A 13,192-nucleotide genomic window follows, 5' to 3' on the forward strand; every position below is an offset into this window, starting at 1 on the left:
TTGGGTTCCTCAAAAAGCTCTGTCAAGAGAGGTTGTTTGACTGTGTTTTGTCTGACTCCTCGCCCACAACCTGTCCAGTTTGGTAAAACCTGTAGGAGTTGCCTCCCACTGGCATAGCTCTCAGGGTTCACTGAGGTACACAAGCTCCCTTACCACGACAAGGTAACAGTCACAAGGGAGGATTTATGTTTTATTTTTTAACTAACAGCCATTACATGTGTCAAATAAATACTAAGAAATGGGGAAACAAAAAATATGACTAAAAAATGAGCACAGTTGTGGTGCTGATTAGCACAGTTGTTGTGCTGAATGGACAGTGCTCCAACATTATAATTGAGCAATGGCTAATACTGAATGGCAGTAGCCACAGAACCATGACAAACCTATACTAAGGAACTAAACTGAAAATGTGCTTCACTGTTACGTATGGCAGTGGAAGGCAGTGGAAGCAATGTTACAAAGTAACAACTGAAAATTACACACTAATAGGCCTACACTTGAAAACACAGAGGACAACGGGGAACAACTCTGGCAAAATAAACATGCAAATAGGTTCTAGCAGGGGCAACTACATAGGCATGTGCAACTGAGTCCATATCTGAAGCACTTACACCTTCCAGTACATGCCTTGGTGCCCCCACATTTGGTCAACTCCCAACAACTCTCCGCAATAGGTGGAAGTGGAGTCCAGAAGACTTTCCACTTCTCGTCCTGTTCCACCATCCCCAGTCAGATGGGCTCGGCATTTGTGGATGTCGCTTCAATGCCTGTCCCCACACGTATCCAGCATCATAAGAAGCACGTTTGGCATGCTCTTTGAGTGCTGCTTGAGTTGGTGGGATCAAGTCATTATGTCTTTGCTTTCTGGCAAAGAGATCAAGATGTAGATGCTCTCTTTTGGGCCCTTTCCAGGTCTGTGTTGTTGAACCTAAGTTTACAGCTTAAATTATATTTTGCTCTGTTTCTTGTCAATGTGCTTTCTATGCCATCACCTTCATCTAGTCGGGTTAGACTAAGTAAGATAGGCAGAGCATTGATCTTATGAAATAATGGAACATTTCTTGCAATGGTATCATAACCAGTACGATCTTGCTCTCTGTTGAATAAACTCGGCTGAATGAGTTTTTCCTTGGTGACCTGCTGACAAATGAAACATCTGTCCCAGTTAGTTTTCTCAACTGTTATGATGGCTTCTGCCATGTCTGCAGCATAGGCATAGGCCGAGGGTTTATCCTTTTACCACCTTTTACCAAGCACTTTGATGTATGGGATACAACTAAGTTCGTGCCTTAACCCTACACTTAGTCCGATCGTTCATCCAATGCCATTTAAATCCCGTGCGATCTCAACAAATCAACACAACTGTATTGTGATGTGTTAAAAGTTGTTCTTTAGCATAATAACAATAATCGTATAATTGCCCTTAATGAAAAAAAAACATACATTTCTATGAGAAAATGTATCTTTTGAGGATCCAGGGGGCGGCCATCTTGAAAATAGAAATTTCAAGTGGATGTGAATGTTTTCTTGTCAAGCAACCCTTAGAGACTGCTCATGCCAATTGTAATGCCTGTATCACCAATTAAACCATTATATAACTTAATTGCTCCACTAAAGTGTTGGCCATCTTGACAAATGGCCGCCATCTTGGAATTTCAAGTAGCTGTGGGTGGCCTATTGTCAAGTGACCCACAGAGACTGCTCATGCCAATTTTCATGCTTGTATCACCAAATAAACCATTATATAACTTAATTGCTCCACTAAAGTGTTGGCCATCTTGACAAATGGCCGCCATCTTGGAATTTCAAGTAGCTGTGGGTGGCCTATTGTCAAGTGACCCACAGAGACTGCTCATGCCAATTTTCATGCTTGTATCACCAAATAAACCATTATATAACTTATTTGCTCCACTAAAGTGTTGGCCATCTTGAAAAATGGCCGCCATCTTGGAATTTCAAGTAGCTGTGGGTGGCCTATTGTCAAGTGACCCACAGAGACTGCTCATGCCAATTTTCATGCTTGTATCACCAAATAAACCATCATATCACTTAACTGCCCACTAAGGTGTCGGCCATCTTGAAAAATGGCCGCCATCTTGAAATTACAACTGCCTCGGACAATTTTCTTGTCAAGTGACCCATGGAGACTGCTCACGCCAATTTTCACGCTTGTATCATAAATTGAAAGATCGTAGCACTTAGCTGCTCCGCTAACACGAACAAAGCTGATTCAGACATAGAACATCACAAACCCAGGACTCGCAGTGTGAGGCGTTGAGAGTGTGTAACTTTTAGTCATCATGGCAGCCATAATACAGTACATACTGTAATAGTAAATGTGAGATCATCATACTACACTCAACATGCACTAAGCTACTGAAACCCTCTCTCTCAAAAGCTCTAAAGTGGAATCAAATGGGTTTCCTGGCTGTAACCCAGCACCAATTGTCTCAATCAAATGCTACCCAGATCAATAGGTGCACCTACTCGACACGAGTCAAGTGTGAGAAGTTATCACGGTCATACTGTTCGGAGCCTTACATTATTTTGTGCACATCGATTAAACTTTTTCTTTCTTTTCTTGGAAAGGGAGCCAAGGCAAATAATTGTTCCTCCACAAAGAGTTCGGCTTGAATGAGTGTATTGAAAAAGCATTTTGCCATTAGTTGCAAGTAAACGCTCCTCTTTTTTCTTGCACGCTTTGAAACGCATCTCCATGCCTCTCTCTCCTCGAAAGCAGCGGAAATAGCAGTCATTACCGCTGAGCCCTGAGAGAAAAATACAGTCAAGTGTGAAATCGTGAAGGCTGCAGCAAACATAAAGGAGAGTGCTTATTAAGTTATTAGGTGCTTTGAGCCTCATCTATATTTTCTGAGCATAACTCTCTGCAAACCCCTTACCACTCACCCCTCCCTCTTCACGTGTCACTAATTTGCCTTTTCAAAGACAGCGAACAAAACACTTGGGGTAGAAATGGGCCTTTCAAAAAAAGTTCATAACATTTGACAGCAGAGCTTGCAATGACAAAGTTCTGTGGGTTTGTGTATATTAGAGCTATTTACACATTGCACATTCTGCAGTACACACAGAAAAATAATGGTTCTTTAAAAGGCTATATGGTTCCACAAAGAACCATATACTATTAAAGAACCATTGATCTAGTGAATGGTTCTTCATGTTCCTCGTCTAGTTCTAGAGAACCAACGTCAACGTTTTTGAGGAACCTTTGAATTCTTAAACCATGTCTTAATAGGTAGACGTTCATCAAAAATAGCAGATCTACAAGCTCACAACGCGCCACACCAGATCTGCTATTTTCGAACAAACACATTTCAGCCGGTTGATGAAGTTTATACGGTTTTAAGGGGTGTGGGTTCTTTATAAATTAGAACCGTTCAAATAAATGGTCTGAAAGGTTCTTTCCTGGAACCAAAAATGGTTCTTCTAGAATCTATGGCACCACTCTGAAGAAACAGTTATTTTTTCTAGCAGTAGGATGTTAACACTTGCTAATGATGCAGAAGAAAATAGACTACCGTGTGATATCGATTGCACTTTTGAATCAAAACAATTTATTACACACAGAAAGACACGTTCATGGCAATGAACATTATTCCTAGAGTATCGAACTTCTATACGAGATTAAACCTGAACATGTGACGACAATTAGCCTCCTGGTGTGTGAGTCAATGGGCTACAACAACACAAAGAAAACCCCCAGAGCGGGTGAATAAATCATCATCTCCAGGCAGAGAAAAAAAACAACTTCTGTCATAACAATGAAAAGTAATATATTCTTGAATTCTGATAATATATTGTTATGTACAGTACTCGAGGGACACTTATATATAGTTTTTATACCTCCGAACATCCAATGTTGGGAGTCTTAAAGGCTTTGTTCAGACGGCAGGCGAATCCAATTTGTTTCTTGAATACTATCTACAGGACGGACTGTCATATTATTCAGACATTGTTGACTTACTTGTTTCTACATTGGTTGCTCATATAATCGCTGTTGTCGGGCAGAAACCGCCTATCTCCATAATTTTAACTTTTTGTGTTTTTTCCTAAAATTAATGCCCTACTTGATCATACTACAGCGCCACACTTAAAGCATCAAAAGTAGCAGATCTACAAGCTCGAAACGCGGCGCGAAGCGACGCGTTTTGAGCTTGTAGATCTGCTGCTTTTGATGGTTTTGAATTTGAATCCTGAAAAGGACACGTACGGTATGAGGTTTCCACCCGATAGAGACGATATATTAGGTCCGCTTGAGTAATGCTAATACTTTGTCAGACGACCGCGTCGCTCGCCAAAGATAGCAAATCTACAAGCTCACATCTACAAGCTCACATCGCATTGCGTTATTGTCCCAAGTGTCTACACACTGAGACACATCTTTAGAAATCAGATTTTAATAGCATTTCAAACCACCTAGGGGAATGTGGGTCAAATCTGATTAGCAAAAAAATGTGTTCCGTGCGTTTAGTTTTTTTTTGATGTTCAGAGTTGATAAAAAACAATCTGATTCCTATCTGGATATAGGCCAACAAAAATGTGATATGGGGCTGCCAGCCTGAACATAGCCTTTATAGTGTGAACAGATTTCACTTTGATAACAACCCCCCCTCTCTCCCCCCTCTCTGTTATGGATTGGTCTGACTGACTGAGTTCTTGCTCAGCCCCAGATTTCAGAGATTCCCCAGCGTTCCGTTCACGTTCTTAAGAGGAGGTGAACACAAATAGCCTTAGATGGCAGATATTCTCCTGACAGTGGGGGAAAATGTATAAGGCAAGGCGTTTATTTTCAGAATGAAATGCTTAAAATCAAGCAGATATACAAACGTAACATTTTCTAAATAGCAGGACTTGCTATGAGAGGTATTACTTGCTCTGGGTGAATCAAATATATTATGGAAAAAAACAAACCCAAGAGCTGGTGTAGGACAAAACATAAAAAAGCGAATGTTTACGTAAAGAAAGACTTATTGTCAAAACTAAATGAAATACGAGCGGGAATGGTTTGAGGGTTGGTTTTGGATAAGCATGTACATCTAATAGAACTGATAAAAAAAAATGAATCAAGCATTAAACACATCTCTTAACGTTTATGGATGAAATTGGTGTTTTGGAAGGTAATTACCTTTGGAAAAATTGATTTGACAACTTGAAAATAATAATTATATTGTTTATTATTTGTGTTAATTATCTGTAATTATTCATGAATTATTAAATGATTCTCAAGTGTTGTTGGTCACATATTTGCTGAAGTCAACAATTATCCTTCATATTTGACTTTAATGTTAATTTGGAAATGCTCAATTATTTTTGACATCATATCAAATCACCTGATCAGGTGCTTGTACCTAGTGGATTCAAACTACCAACCACTGTTCTACGTGTTGCTGTACCTACAGTGAGGGTAAGCACAGTGTTCATTTTTAAATGAAATAAAAAAAATTATAAGAGTTAAATGAACACTCCCCATTGTACTGTGCACCATCAATGCCCTTCTTTCTGTTTTACGTTTTTAAGTAAAAAAATATTACTTTTAATCTAAAGAAGCCTTATTGAAATAATAATTGCAACCAAATAGCCTCAAGGTGCTCTAAGCACTTAAACCCTGTATACTTGGTTGCCTGGAGTACCCCAGGGCTCTATACTAGGGTACCCTTCCGTGTTTGCGCTATAAATGTCTTCGCTGATAAATAGCGAATCTATAAGTTCACAACGAGTCGCAACGCATTGGGGAGCATGTAGATCGCCGAATGTTCGCCCCCAAGAATTGGGATTCGATGGTTTGTGCGGTTAAATGAAAAACATAAAAACTATATTTTTCAGGTGATATGCATTGTATAATAAGTTTAAAATAAATTTAAAATAAAATTGTAACTACGCAGAGGATCATCACCGGGTGGGTTGCCTTGTTTCTTCAGTTCCACCATTCTAAGGAGAAAATATTGATATTTTGATGACAAGAGGGATGAACAAGTACAGTAATAGGTTTCAACCAAGAGTATTGAAAGGCCCAGAAATATGGCAATATGTCGGTCATGGCGTGTAACACAGCTTGATCTGGAACGTTCATGTAACTCATTAAAACCGGGGGGACGCATCTGTGTCATTTTAAGATTTATTTGGCTATTCAAAAATAGCAGATCTACAAACTCATAGCACGGCACAGAGTGCTGCGCTATGAGCTTGTAGATCTGCTATTTTATTTCAAATCGGGTTTTTTTTTGGCAAATCTTATATAAATATATATAAGATTTGTAAAGCAAACAAAACATTTTGAGATGGGGGTCCACGGCCAAATACACATAATTTTGGGGGTCCTTGACATGAAAAAAGTTTGAGAACCACTGAACCACTGAACATAAGTAAAAAAAAAAAAAAAAACGTTTAGGAGTTAGTAGACATTTGTAGAATCCCCAGAAGCAAAGATATGAGTTACAAATGTTTGCTTTAAAAATGTATATATATTCAAAGATTTGCAAAAGAATTCAAGATAAAAAAAAAAAAATGCATATCTACAAGCTCGTAGCTTGTATATCTGCTATTTTTGAATAGCCCAAAGAAATCTAAAACATGACACAGATTCTTTCCCGGTCTAAATGAGGTTAACTCAGGGCACGGCCCAGAGTTAAATGAACACTCACCATTTTTCTGTGTAATTAAAAGATCCACCCTTAAAAAAAAAAAAGAACTACACGACTGACAACCAACAAACAGCAACAAACCGGAGAACTCTGGAGGCCAACGGCCTTCATGACGACCCTCCTCATCCCTTCATGATCATCCCAGCTCCTACTCCTCCTCCACCTCCCCCTCCCCTCCCCCCAGGGCCTTGATCTCCTCCGGCCTCGGCGGCTCCACCACCAGCGGTTCTATGACCTTGTCCTCCTCCGTCGTTGTTGCTGCAGCAGCCGGGTTCCCCTCTGGTTCCGTCCCTCTCTCGCCCCCCACCTTCTCCTCCACCGGACCCCCCTCCTCCTCCTCCTCCTCCACCGGCAGACCCTCCACAGGTTCCATGTCCAGCTCCTCGAAGGACGAGCCGCTGCCCACGGACTCGTCTGAGCCCCGGTCGGCCCCGCCGTGCTCTCTGTGCTGCATGGAGGGGTGCTCGCCGTCCTCCTCGCCGTCCCCCAGGTCTCTCAGGGGCAGCGAGGAGGCCAGGGAGGCGGCCGTGGACGCGGCCAGAGACGTCTCCCGGCTGTCCCAGGGCGCGCCGCCGCTCACCGAGCTGCCGTCACTGTGAGAGTCTGCACCTGTGGGGCGTCACGCGCAGAGACACGCACGCACACGCACGCACGCACGCACGCACGCACGCACGCACGCACGCACGCACGCACACACACACACACACACACACACACACACACACACACACACACACACACACACACACACACACACACACACACACACACACACACACACACACACACACACACACACACACACACACACACACACACACCATAGTGTTACGTCACTGTGGGAGTCTGCACCTGTAGGACATCACGGACACACACAAAGTAGTAATAATAATAAACTTTATTTGTATACAACTTTCATGACATGAAATGCAGCTCAAAGTGCTTTACAGAGCAAGAATACAATGACAGAAAAAGTACCGAAAATAAAGGCAGTGAATCAGGCAAAAACCGTGAGGACATGAATAATAACACAGAGATTTAAAAATCAACTAAAAGTAAGAGCGAAGAAATAGGTGCTTTAAAGCTATCTACAGAAGCTGCCTGTCTTAGGTGTAATGGGAGTTTATTCCACACCGTCGGGCCGTAGAAGCAGAATGCAGCTTCACCGTCTTTTTTATGTCATTGTTGGCACTTTGAGCAGGTCAGCACTAGTACAGTATAGAATACCATATAAGATAGGACATCACAGACACGTTTTTTTTTACCGTAAACTAAAGCCTGAAGTTCTACTCAGTCACGCACTGAAAAAAATCTACAATCTACAAGAAAAAAATCTACAAGCGAGACAGACTCCATAGAGCACTGCAGAGGGGAGGTGTGTGTCTGTGTCCAGCTGATGCTCGTTGACGCTCATTAATGTTATATACATCAAGGCAATTATGTCGAACAAAAATGTTCCTTTTGGTCCTAAAAACACTGCTTATCAATTAATGAATTTATCGATAATTTGCATCCCTAATCCTAACTTCAACCTGAATCTTATTCTAATTAAACATAACTCTAAATCTACAGGCTGATGTACAACATAGTATAATCCTGAGTGTTCATTAAACTTTGAGAGTGCAAAACGTTTTACACTCTCAGAAATGTTGAATTAACACTCAAGATCTTGCTTTGACACCTCAAGCTCTTTCACAAGCTGAAATCACATCATTACTTTGTTGTTTCATGGTCATTACCGCAAACTAATACCCTCATCTAATTCAACCCTCATCTAATCTAGTTTTAAAGGGTAAATGACTCACTGCTATGAGGCTATGGTTATATTAAAGTGCATAACTGGAAAGGAAATAAACATGGTATGAGAAATAAAAACAGATGGAGTGTGAAAATGTGCAAGACAATTTATCACATTATGATGGCAGTGATGTCCATCCTCTGACCACAACATATGTTTGCATATATTAGCTTTTTCACACGGTTAAGATTAATATGTTTGCATATCCACATAATGGATACTGTTGAGGTTTATACACAACAATGTAGGCTACTGTAGCATGCTAAATATTACTGACATACTGTATATACACTTCTAATCATGTACTCCTTTTCAAAAACCACAGAGTGAAACTGATACTAATGTAAAATTGAACATCAGTTTCAATAATATCAATACTATAATGATTATTAACTCCAATTAGAAAAGTGCGCTCCTTTGAGCGCAGGTCTCTGCTAGGCTCAGTTGCCCAGGAATTTGGAAGGCAGTCACAGCCAATTGGAATGGAATCTGAAAAGTCTAACTGATACAGTGCATCTTCATCACATGACCCCAGAGATACAGTAATACGTATCGATTGCTACTACCGGAGTAGCAAAAAGTGTGTTTTGAAGAAAACACGAAATGGCAGAAAGTCTTGTCAGACAGAAATGGGCGTGGCCTTATCAGAATCCGAATCCAAATCATCATTATTGTCACATCACAGGTTTACACGTGTAAAACAGTGGGTGAAATTAGCTATTGTGCAAGCTCCATCCATCTATCATTTTGATGGGGAGTTGCGTCATGCTCCAACGAATCCAGGAAAAATTTGTTTTTGACTACGATCTACGGTTCAAGAGTTATAGGCCAAAAGGTGAAGGGCCCTGTTATAGCGCCACCATGAGGCCAATTTAAAAAAATGCGACTTTGAGGTTTTTCCTTCGTCTACTGGGAGTGTGTGTGCAAAAAATACTATACTGTTACTGTTGCTATGTGTGCATGTGAAAATATCAAGAAGATGGGCCATTAGCTTAATGTGATGGAGATTTACTCAATCAACTACATACATGATCAGCTTGTTAATGCTTTCAGAATAATTATGAGCTCAGTCTGATTGGTCTATGATCACTGATTCTAAATCATTAAAAAGCCATTCATAATCCATAATCTCTCTGTGTGTGTGTGTGTGTGTGTGTGTGTGTGTGTGTGTGTGTGTGTGTGTGTGTGTGTGTGTGTGTGTGTGTGTGTGTTGGTGGCAGCCTGCTTGAATCCAGCAAGGGCATGCAATGCAATGCATTAACCCGTAAAAAAAAAGGGAACATTTTTTACTCAAATCTTTGCTTCTGGGGGTCCCTGGAACAAAACATTTTGAGATGGGGGTCGGCGGCAGCCATATACATATACTTTTTTCAGAAAACTGTTAGGATTTAGAAGACATTTTTAGAATCAGCCTCAGGTCTTAATGGGTTAATGTGCCAAAACAATTAGTCTCCCATTGGACATGCATGGAAACTGTGCTCAAATGTACACCCATCATGCCATCATGGCACAAACGAACCAAATAATAGACAAGATTCACTTCATGAATGAGTTCTTTTGTCACCCAGAGACCTTCGCTGCATATCCCAGTGTAACGTTATAAATTAACATACTGCAGGCAGCACAACTAGCTGTCGGGTCTGCAGAGATTGGACAAAACAGTCGAACGAGATATCAGACCTTTTCAGGTTTGATTGATGACAGAGACAGCCGACACCTAAGACGCCCACTCTGACCATCACTCACACGCAGCCACTTCTCCAAGGTTGAATTCCCTTTTAATATAAAACACTGGCAACAATAAATTAACCCATTAAGACCGGGAAAGCATCTGACATTTCAGATTTTAACCACTTTAACCATTATCTTATACTTTGGTTATTCAAAAATAGCAGATATACAAGCTCACATAGATCTGCTATTTTTTTTAAAAATCGTGACAATTTGTGCCAATCTTTGGATATATATTTTTTAAAGCGAACATTTGTTACTCAAATCTTTGCTTCTGGTGATTCTACAAACATCTTCTAAATCCATGCTTCTAAATGTTGCTATAATCAGTGGTTCTCAAACTTTTTCATGTCAAGGGCCCCCCAGAATAATATGTATTTGGCCGCGGACCCCCATCTCAAAATATGTTGTTCCAGGGACCCCCCCAGAGGCAAAGATTTGAGTTCAAAATGTTCGCTTTATAAAATATAAATATTCAAATATTTGCACCAAATGTTCACTATTTTAAAAAAGATAGCAGATCTACAAGCTCATAGCGCTACGAGCTTGTAGATCTGCTATTTTTGACAAGACACTAAGTATAAAATAATGGTTTAAGTGGTTACACAGGCGCGTTCTCGGTTTTAATGGGTTAACTGTGTGATACCAAGTGAGGAACACGCCTGACCTCTAACCTACAATGTACAATTAATCACTCATAGACATTTTAGATTTAGATTTATTTTTTATCAGGTCGCCCCAGAAACGTTGGATTTCTGTCTCCATGCGACATGAGCACCCTACAACTAACCAAGCTGCATGTATTACTGAATCGTTCCCACATTTCAATGACAAAAACAACTTTCTAATGCATGAGCTCAGCTGAATTTCGGCACAGTTTCTGCTGTCTGCCACGACCACAGATACTGTACCGTGTAACTAAGTAACGGTACATAAAGGTTCCCGCCAGTGTGTGCTGTGTACTGATCTGATCTGCACCAAAGCATGACAATGATTCTTCACTTTTTAGGTTGAGATGTCAGAGCGTTGGTCGTGATGTTTCCCTGTCAACCAACCAACAAAAAGATGCTTTGGGACCGCAGCTACAGATCCTATAGCCCAGTGCCACAACTATGTGTAGACTTGCTAATAAACATCTTACATTTGGGAATACGGAAAAATCTTCCTCGTCAATCCCTGACTGAATATTTGGATATTTGAATAAACCAGCAGAAATAATGAGTAGAGGCCATCCAACTCCAACAAGCGTTTTGGTGGTTTCCTGGTAAAAGAATGAAGATTCTATCTCATTCAGATTTTTACAGTGTAACCATTGGGTATGTTTATGTTAGTTACTAAGCATATGTTATGCATAATAATGTAACGACTCAAAACAAACACACGGTCAAGTACTTATTTTTATAAATATTGTTATTCCTATATATATGACCACTTCTGAAGCAGTAAATATCCCAATAAACTGCTATTTGTTTTTGTAATAAGCAAATATGGCCATGAAAAAAATATTTTGCATATCAATTATGACGATTTCTTGACGGAAAACAAGAAAACAAATTGATCCCAAGGTAATTTGTCCTGTAGAATCCAATTCTGTGCCCATTTAATTACATCATTTGTATATATGAACAAATTAGTGGAAATAAGCATAGCAGATGAATACAATGATCATTGTGGGTGTCGGTAGACCAATATAAGTAATATAGGGCACTGATCTGTCTCAGGAGGAGGAGAACGGAGAAAGAATGGTCACGTACTACAGCTGTTCCCTGAACTGTGCCAAGAGAGAGTAGACAGCTGGACAGTTCCCTGTTTGATCTACAGTGATCTACAGTGATCTACAGTGATCTACAGTGATCTACAGTGATCCACAGTGATCTACAGTGATCTACAGAGGCATTTTTGGTCAAAGACAACAAACAAAGTATCCTACTCGCAGTGTCCTAGCCTCACTGTAATCAACAGATTGCTGTATTAATGTGTCAACGGAAGGTTAATAAAGATTGTGTCTTCTTCCTGACAAACATACTGTAGCTCGCAGAACATTTTGAAGAGGTCTAACCCTACAAGCAAATATTTGGAAACAATGTCTTAAGCAAGATATAGATGATCCCACACCAGAGAACGGCTGGCAGCAGCAACTTATTCCCTAAAACACAGTTCAGACTGATTAACCATGGACTATGGTTAATCAAAAGCATTTTTTTTGATTAATCAATAGAACTGGGCTGGACAAACAGGGGGGTGCAAGTGCCCCCCCTATAAAATCGCCACTGTCCCTGCCTATGCCAATTCTCAATGCACATGTGCAGATTGATTGACCAATCCTGTACTGCCCAAGTCCTATACTTTGGTAGTACTGGTTGCCGAGGGAGTTCTGACGTGTTCTCAATAACTGAGGTCCAAAATGTCTGTGAACAAAGGACCCCCAAATAGACACTTATTAGCCCGCGGACCCCCATTTGAAAAGATAAGCCAGGGACCCCCCATAATAGAAGATGTTCACGGCTCTCTAGCAGTGATTCTCAACCATTTTAATTTCAAGGACCCCCAGTCTGACATGCATTAGGCTACGGACCCCATTTAATGGCATCTCTATCTCTGGGACCCCAATTCATATTGTAAAATCAATGTTAATTTAACTCTGAGAGTGTACAAATGGAACCAAATGGACCCTAACGGGTCCATTTGGTTCCATTTGTTACACTCTCAGAGTTACAGACCCATAAGGGTCCATTTGGTCCCTGTCCATCATTTAGCTGGGGACCCCCTGGAACTTAAGCATGCTTAAGCATACAATAAATACAAATAATCGTAAATAAACAGTCTACAGCTCTTCCAAACCCGTTGAGGAGAAGACGACAGACAAAGGGATTTCTCAATTCTATAGCAGAAGAGTAGTATTATTATAGATCTACATGGGGTGGAAATAACTTATCGTAGGCTTCTATCCCACGAGAGTCTAACACATAATATGATTTCCTCTGTTACCTTCACACCCAAAACA

At 40.5% G+C, this 13,192-nt stretch overlaps 1 protein-coding gene across 1 annotated transcript in view; it reads right to left on the reverse strand.

Annotated features, from left to right (window-relative positions):
* Positions 1 to 6,274: 6,274 nt before the first annotated feature.
* Positions 6,275 to 13,192, reverse strand: part of tex264a (testis expressed 264, ER-phagy receptor a) — a 156,992-nt gene continuing 150,074 nt past the window's right edge. Inside the window, exon 4 of the mRNA XM_084063448.1 lies at positions 6,275 to 7,268. Coding sequence (XP_083919574.1) covers positions 6,808 to 7,268 — 461 coding nt within the window. The 3' untranslated portion in view covers positions 6,275 to 6,807. The remainder of the gene's footprint in view (positions 7,269 to 13,192) is intronic.

Source organism: Gymnoscopelus microlampas, assembly GCF_963454915.1.
Source record: "Gymnoscopelus microlampas genome assembly, chromosome: 7".
Classification (NCBI taxonomy): domain Eukaryota; kingdom Metazoa; phylum Chordata; class Actinopteri; order Myctophiformes; family Myctophidae; genus Gymnoscopelus; species Gymnoscopelus microlampas.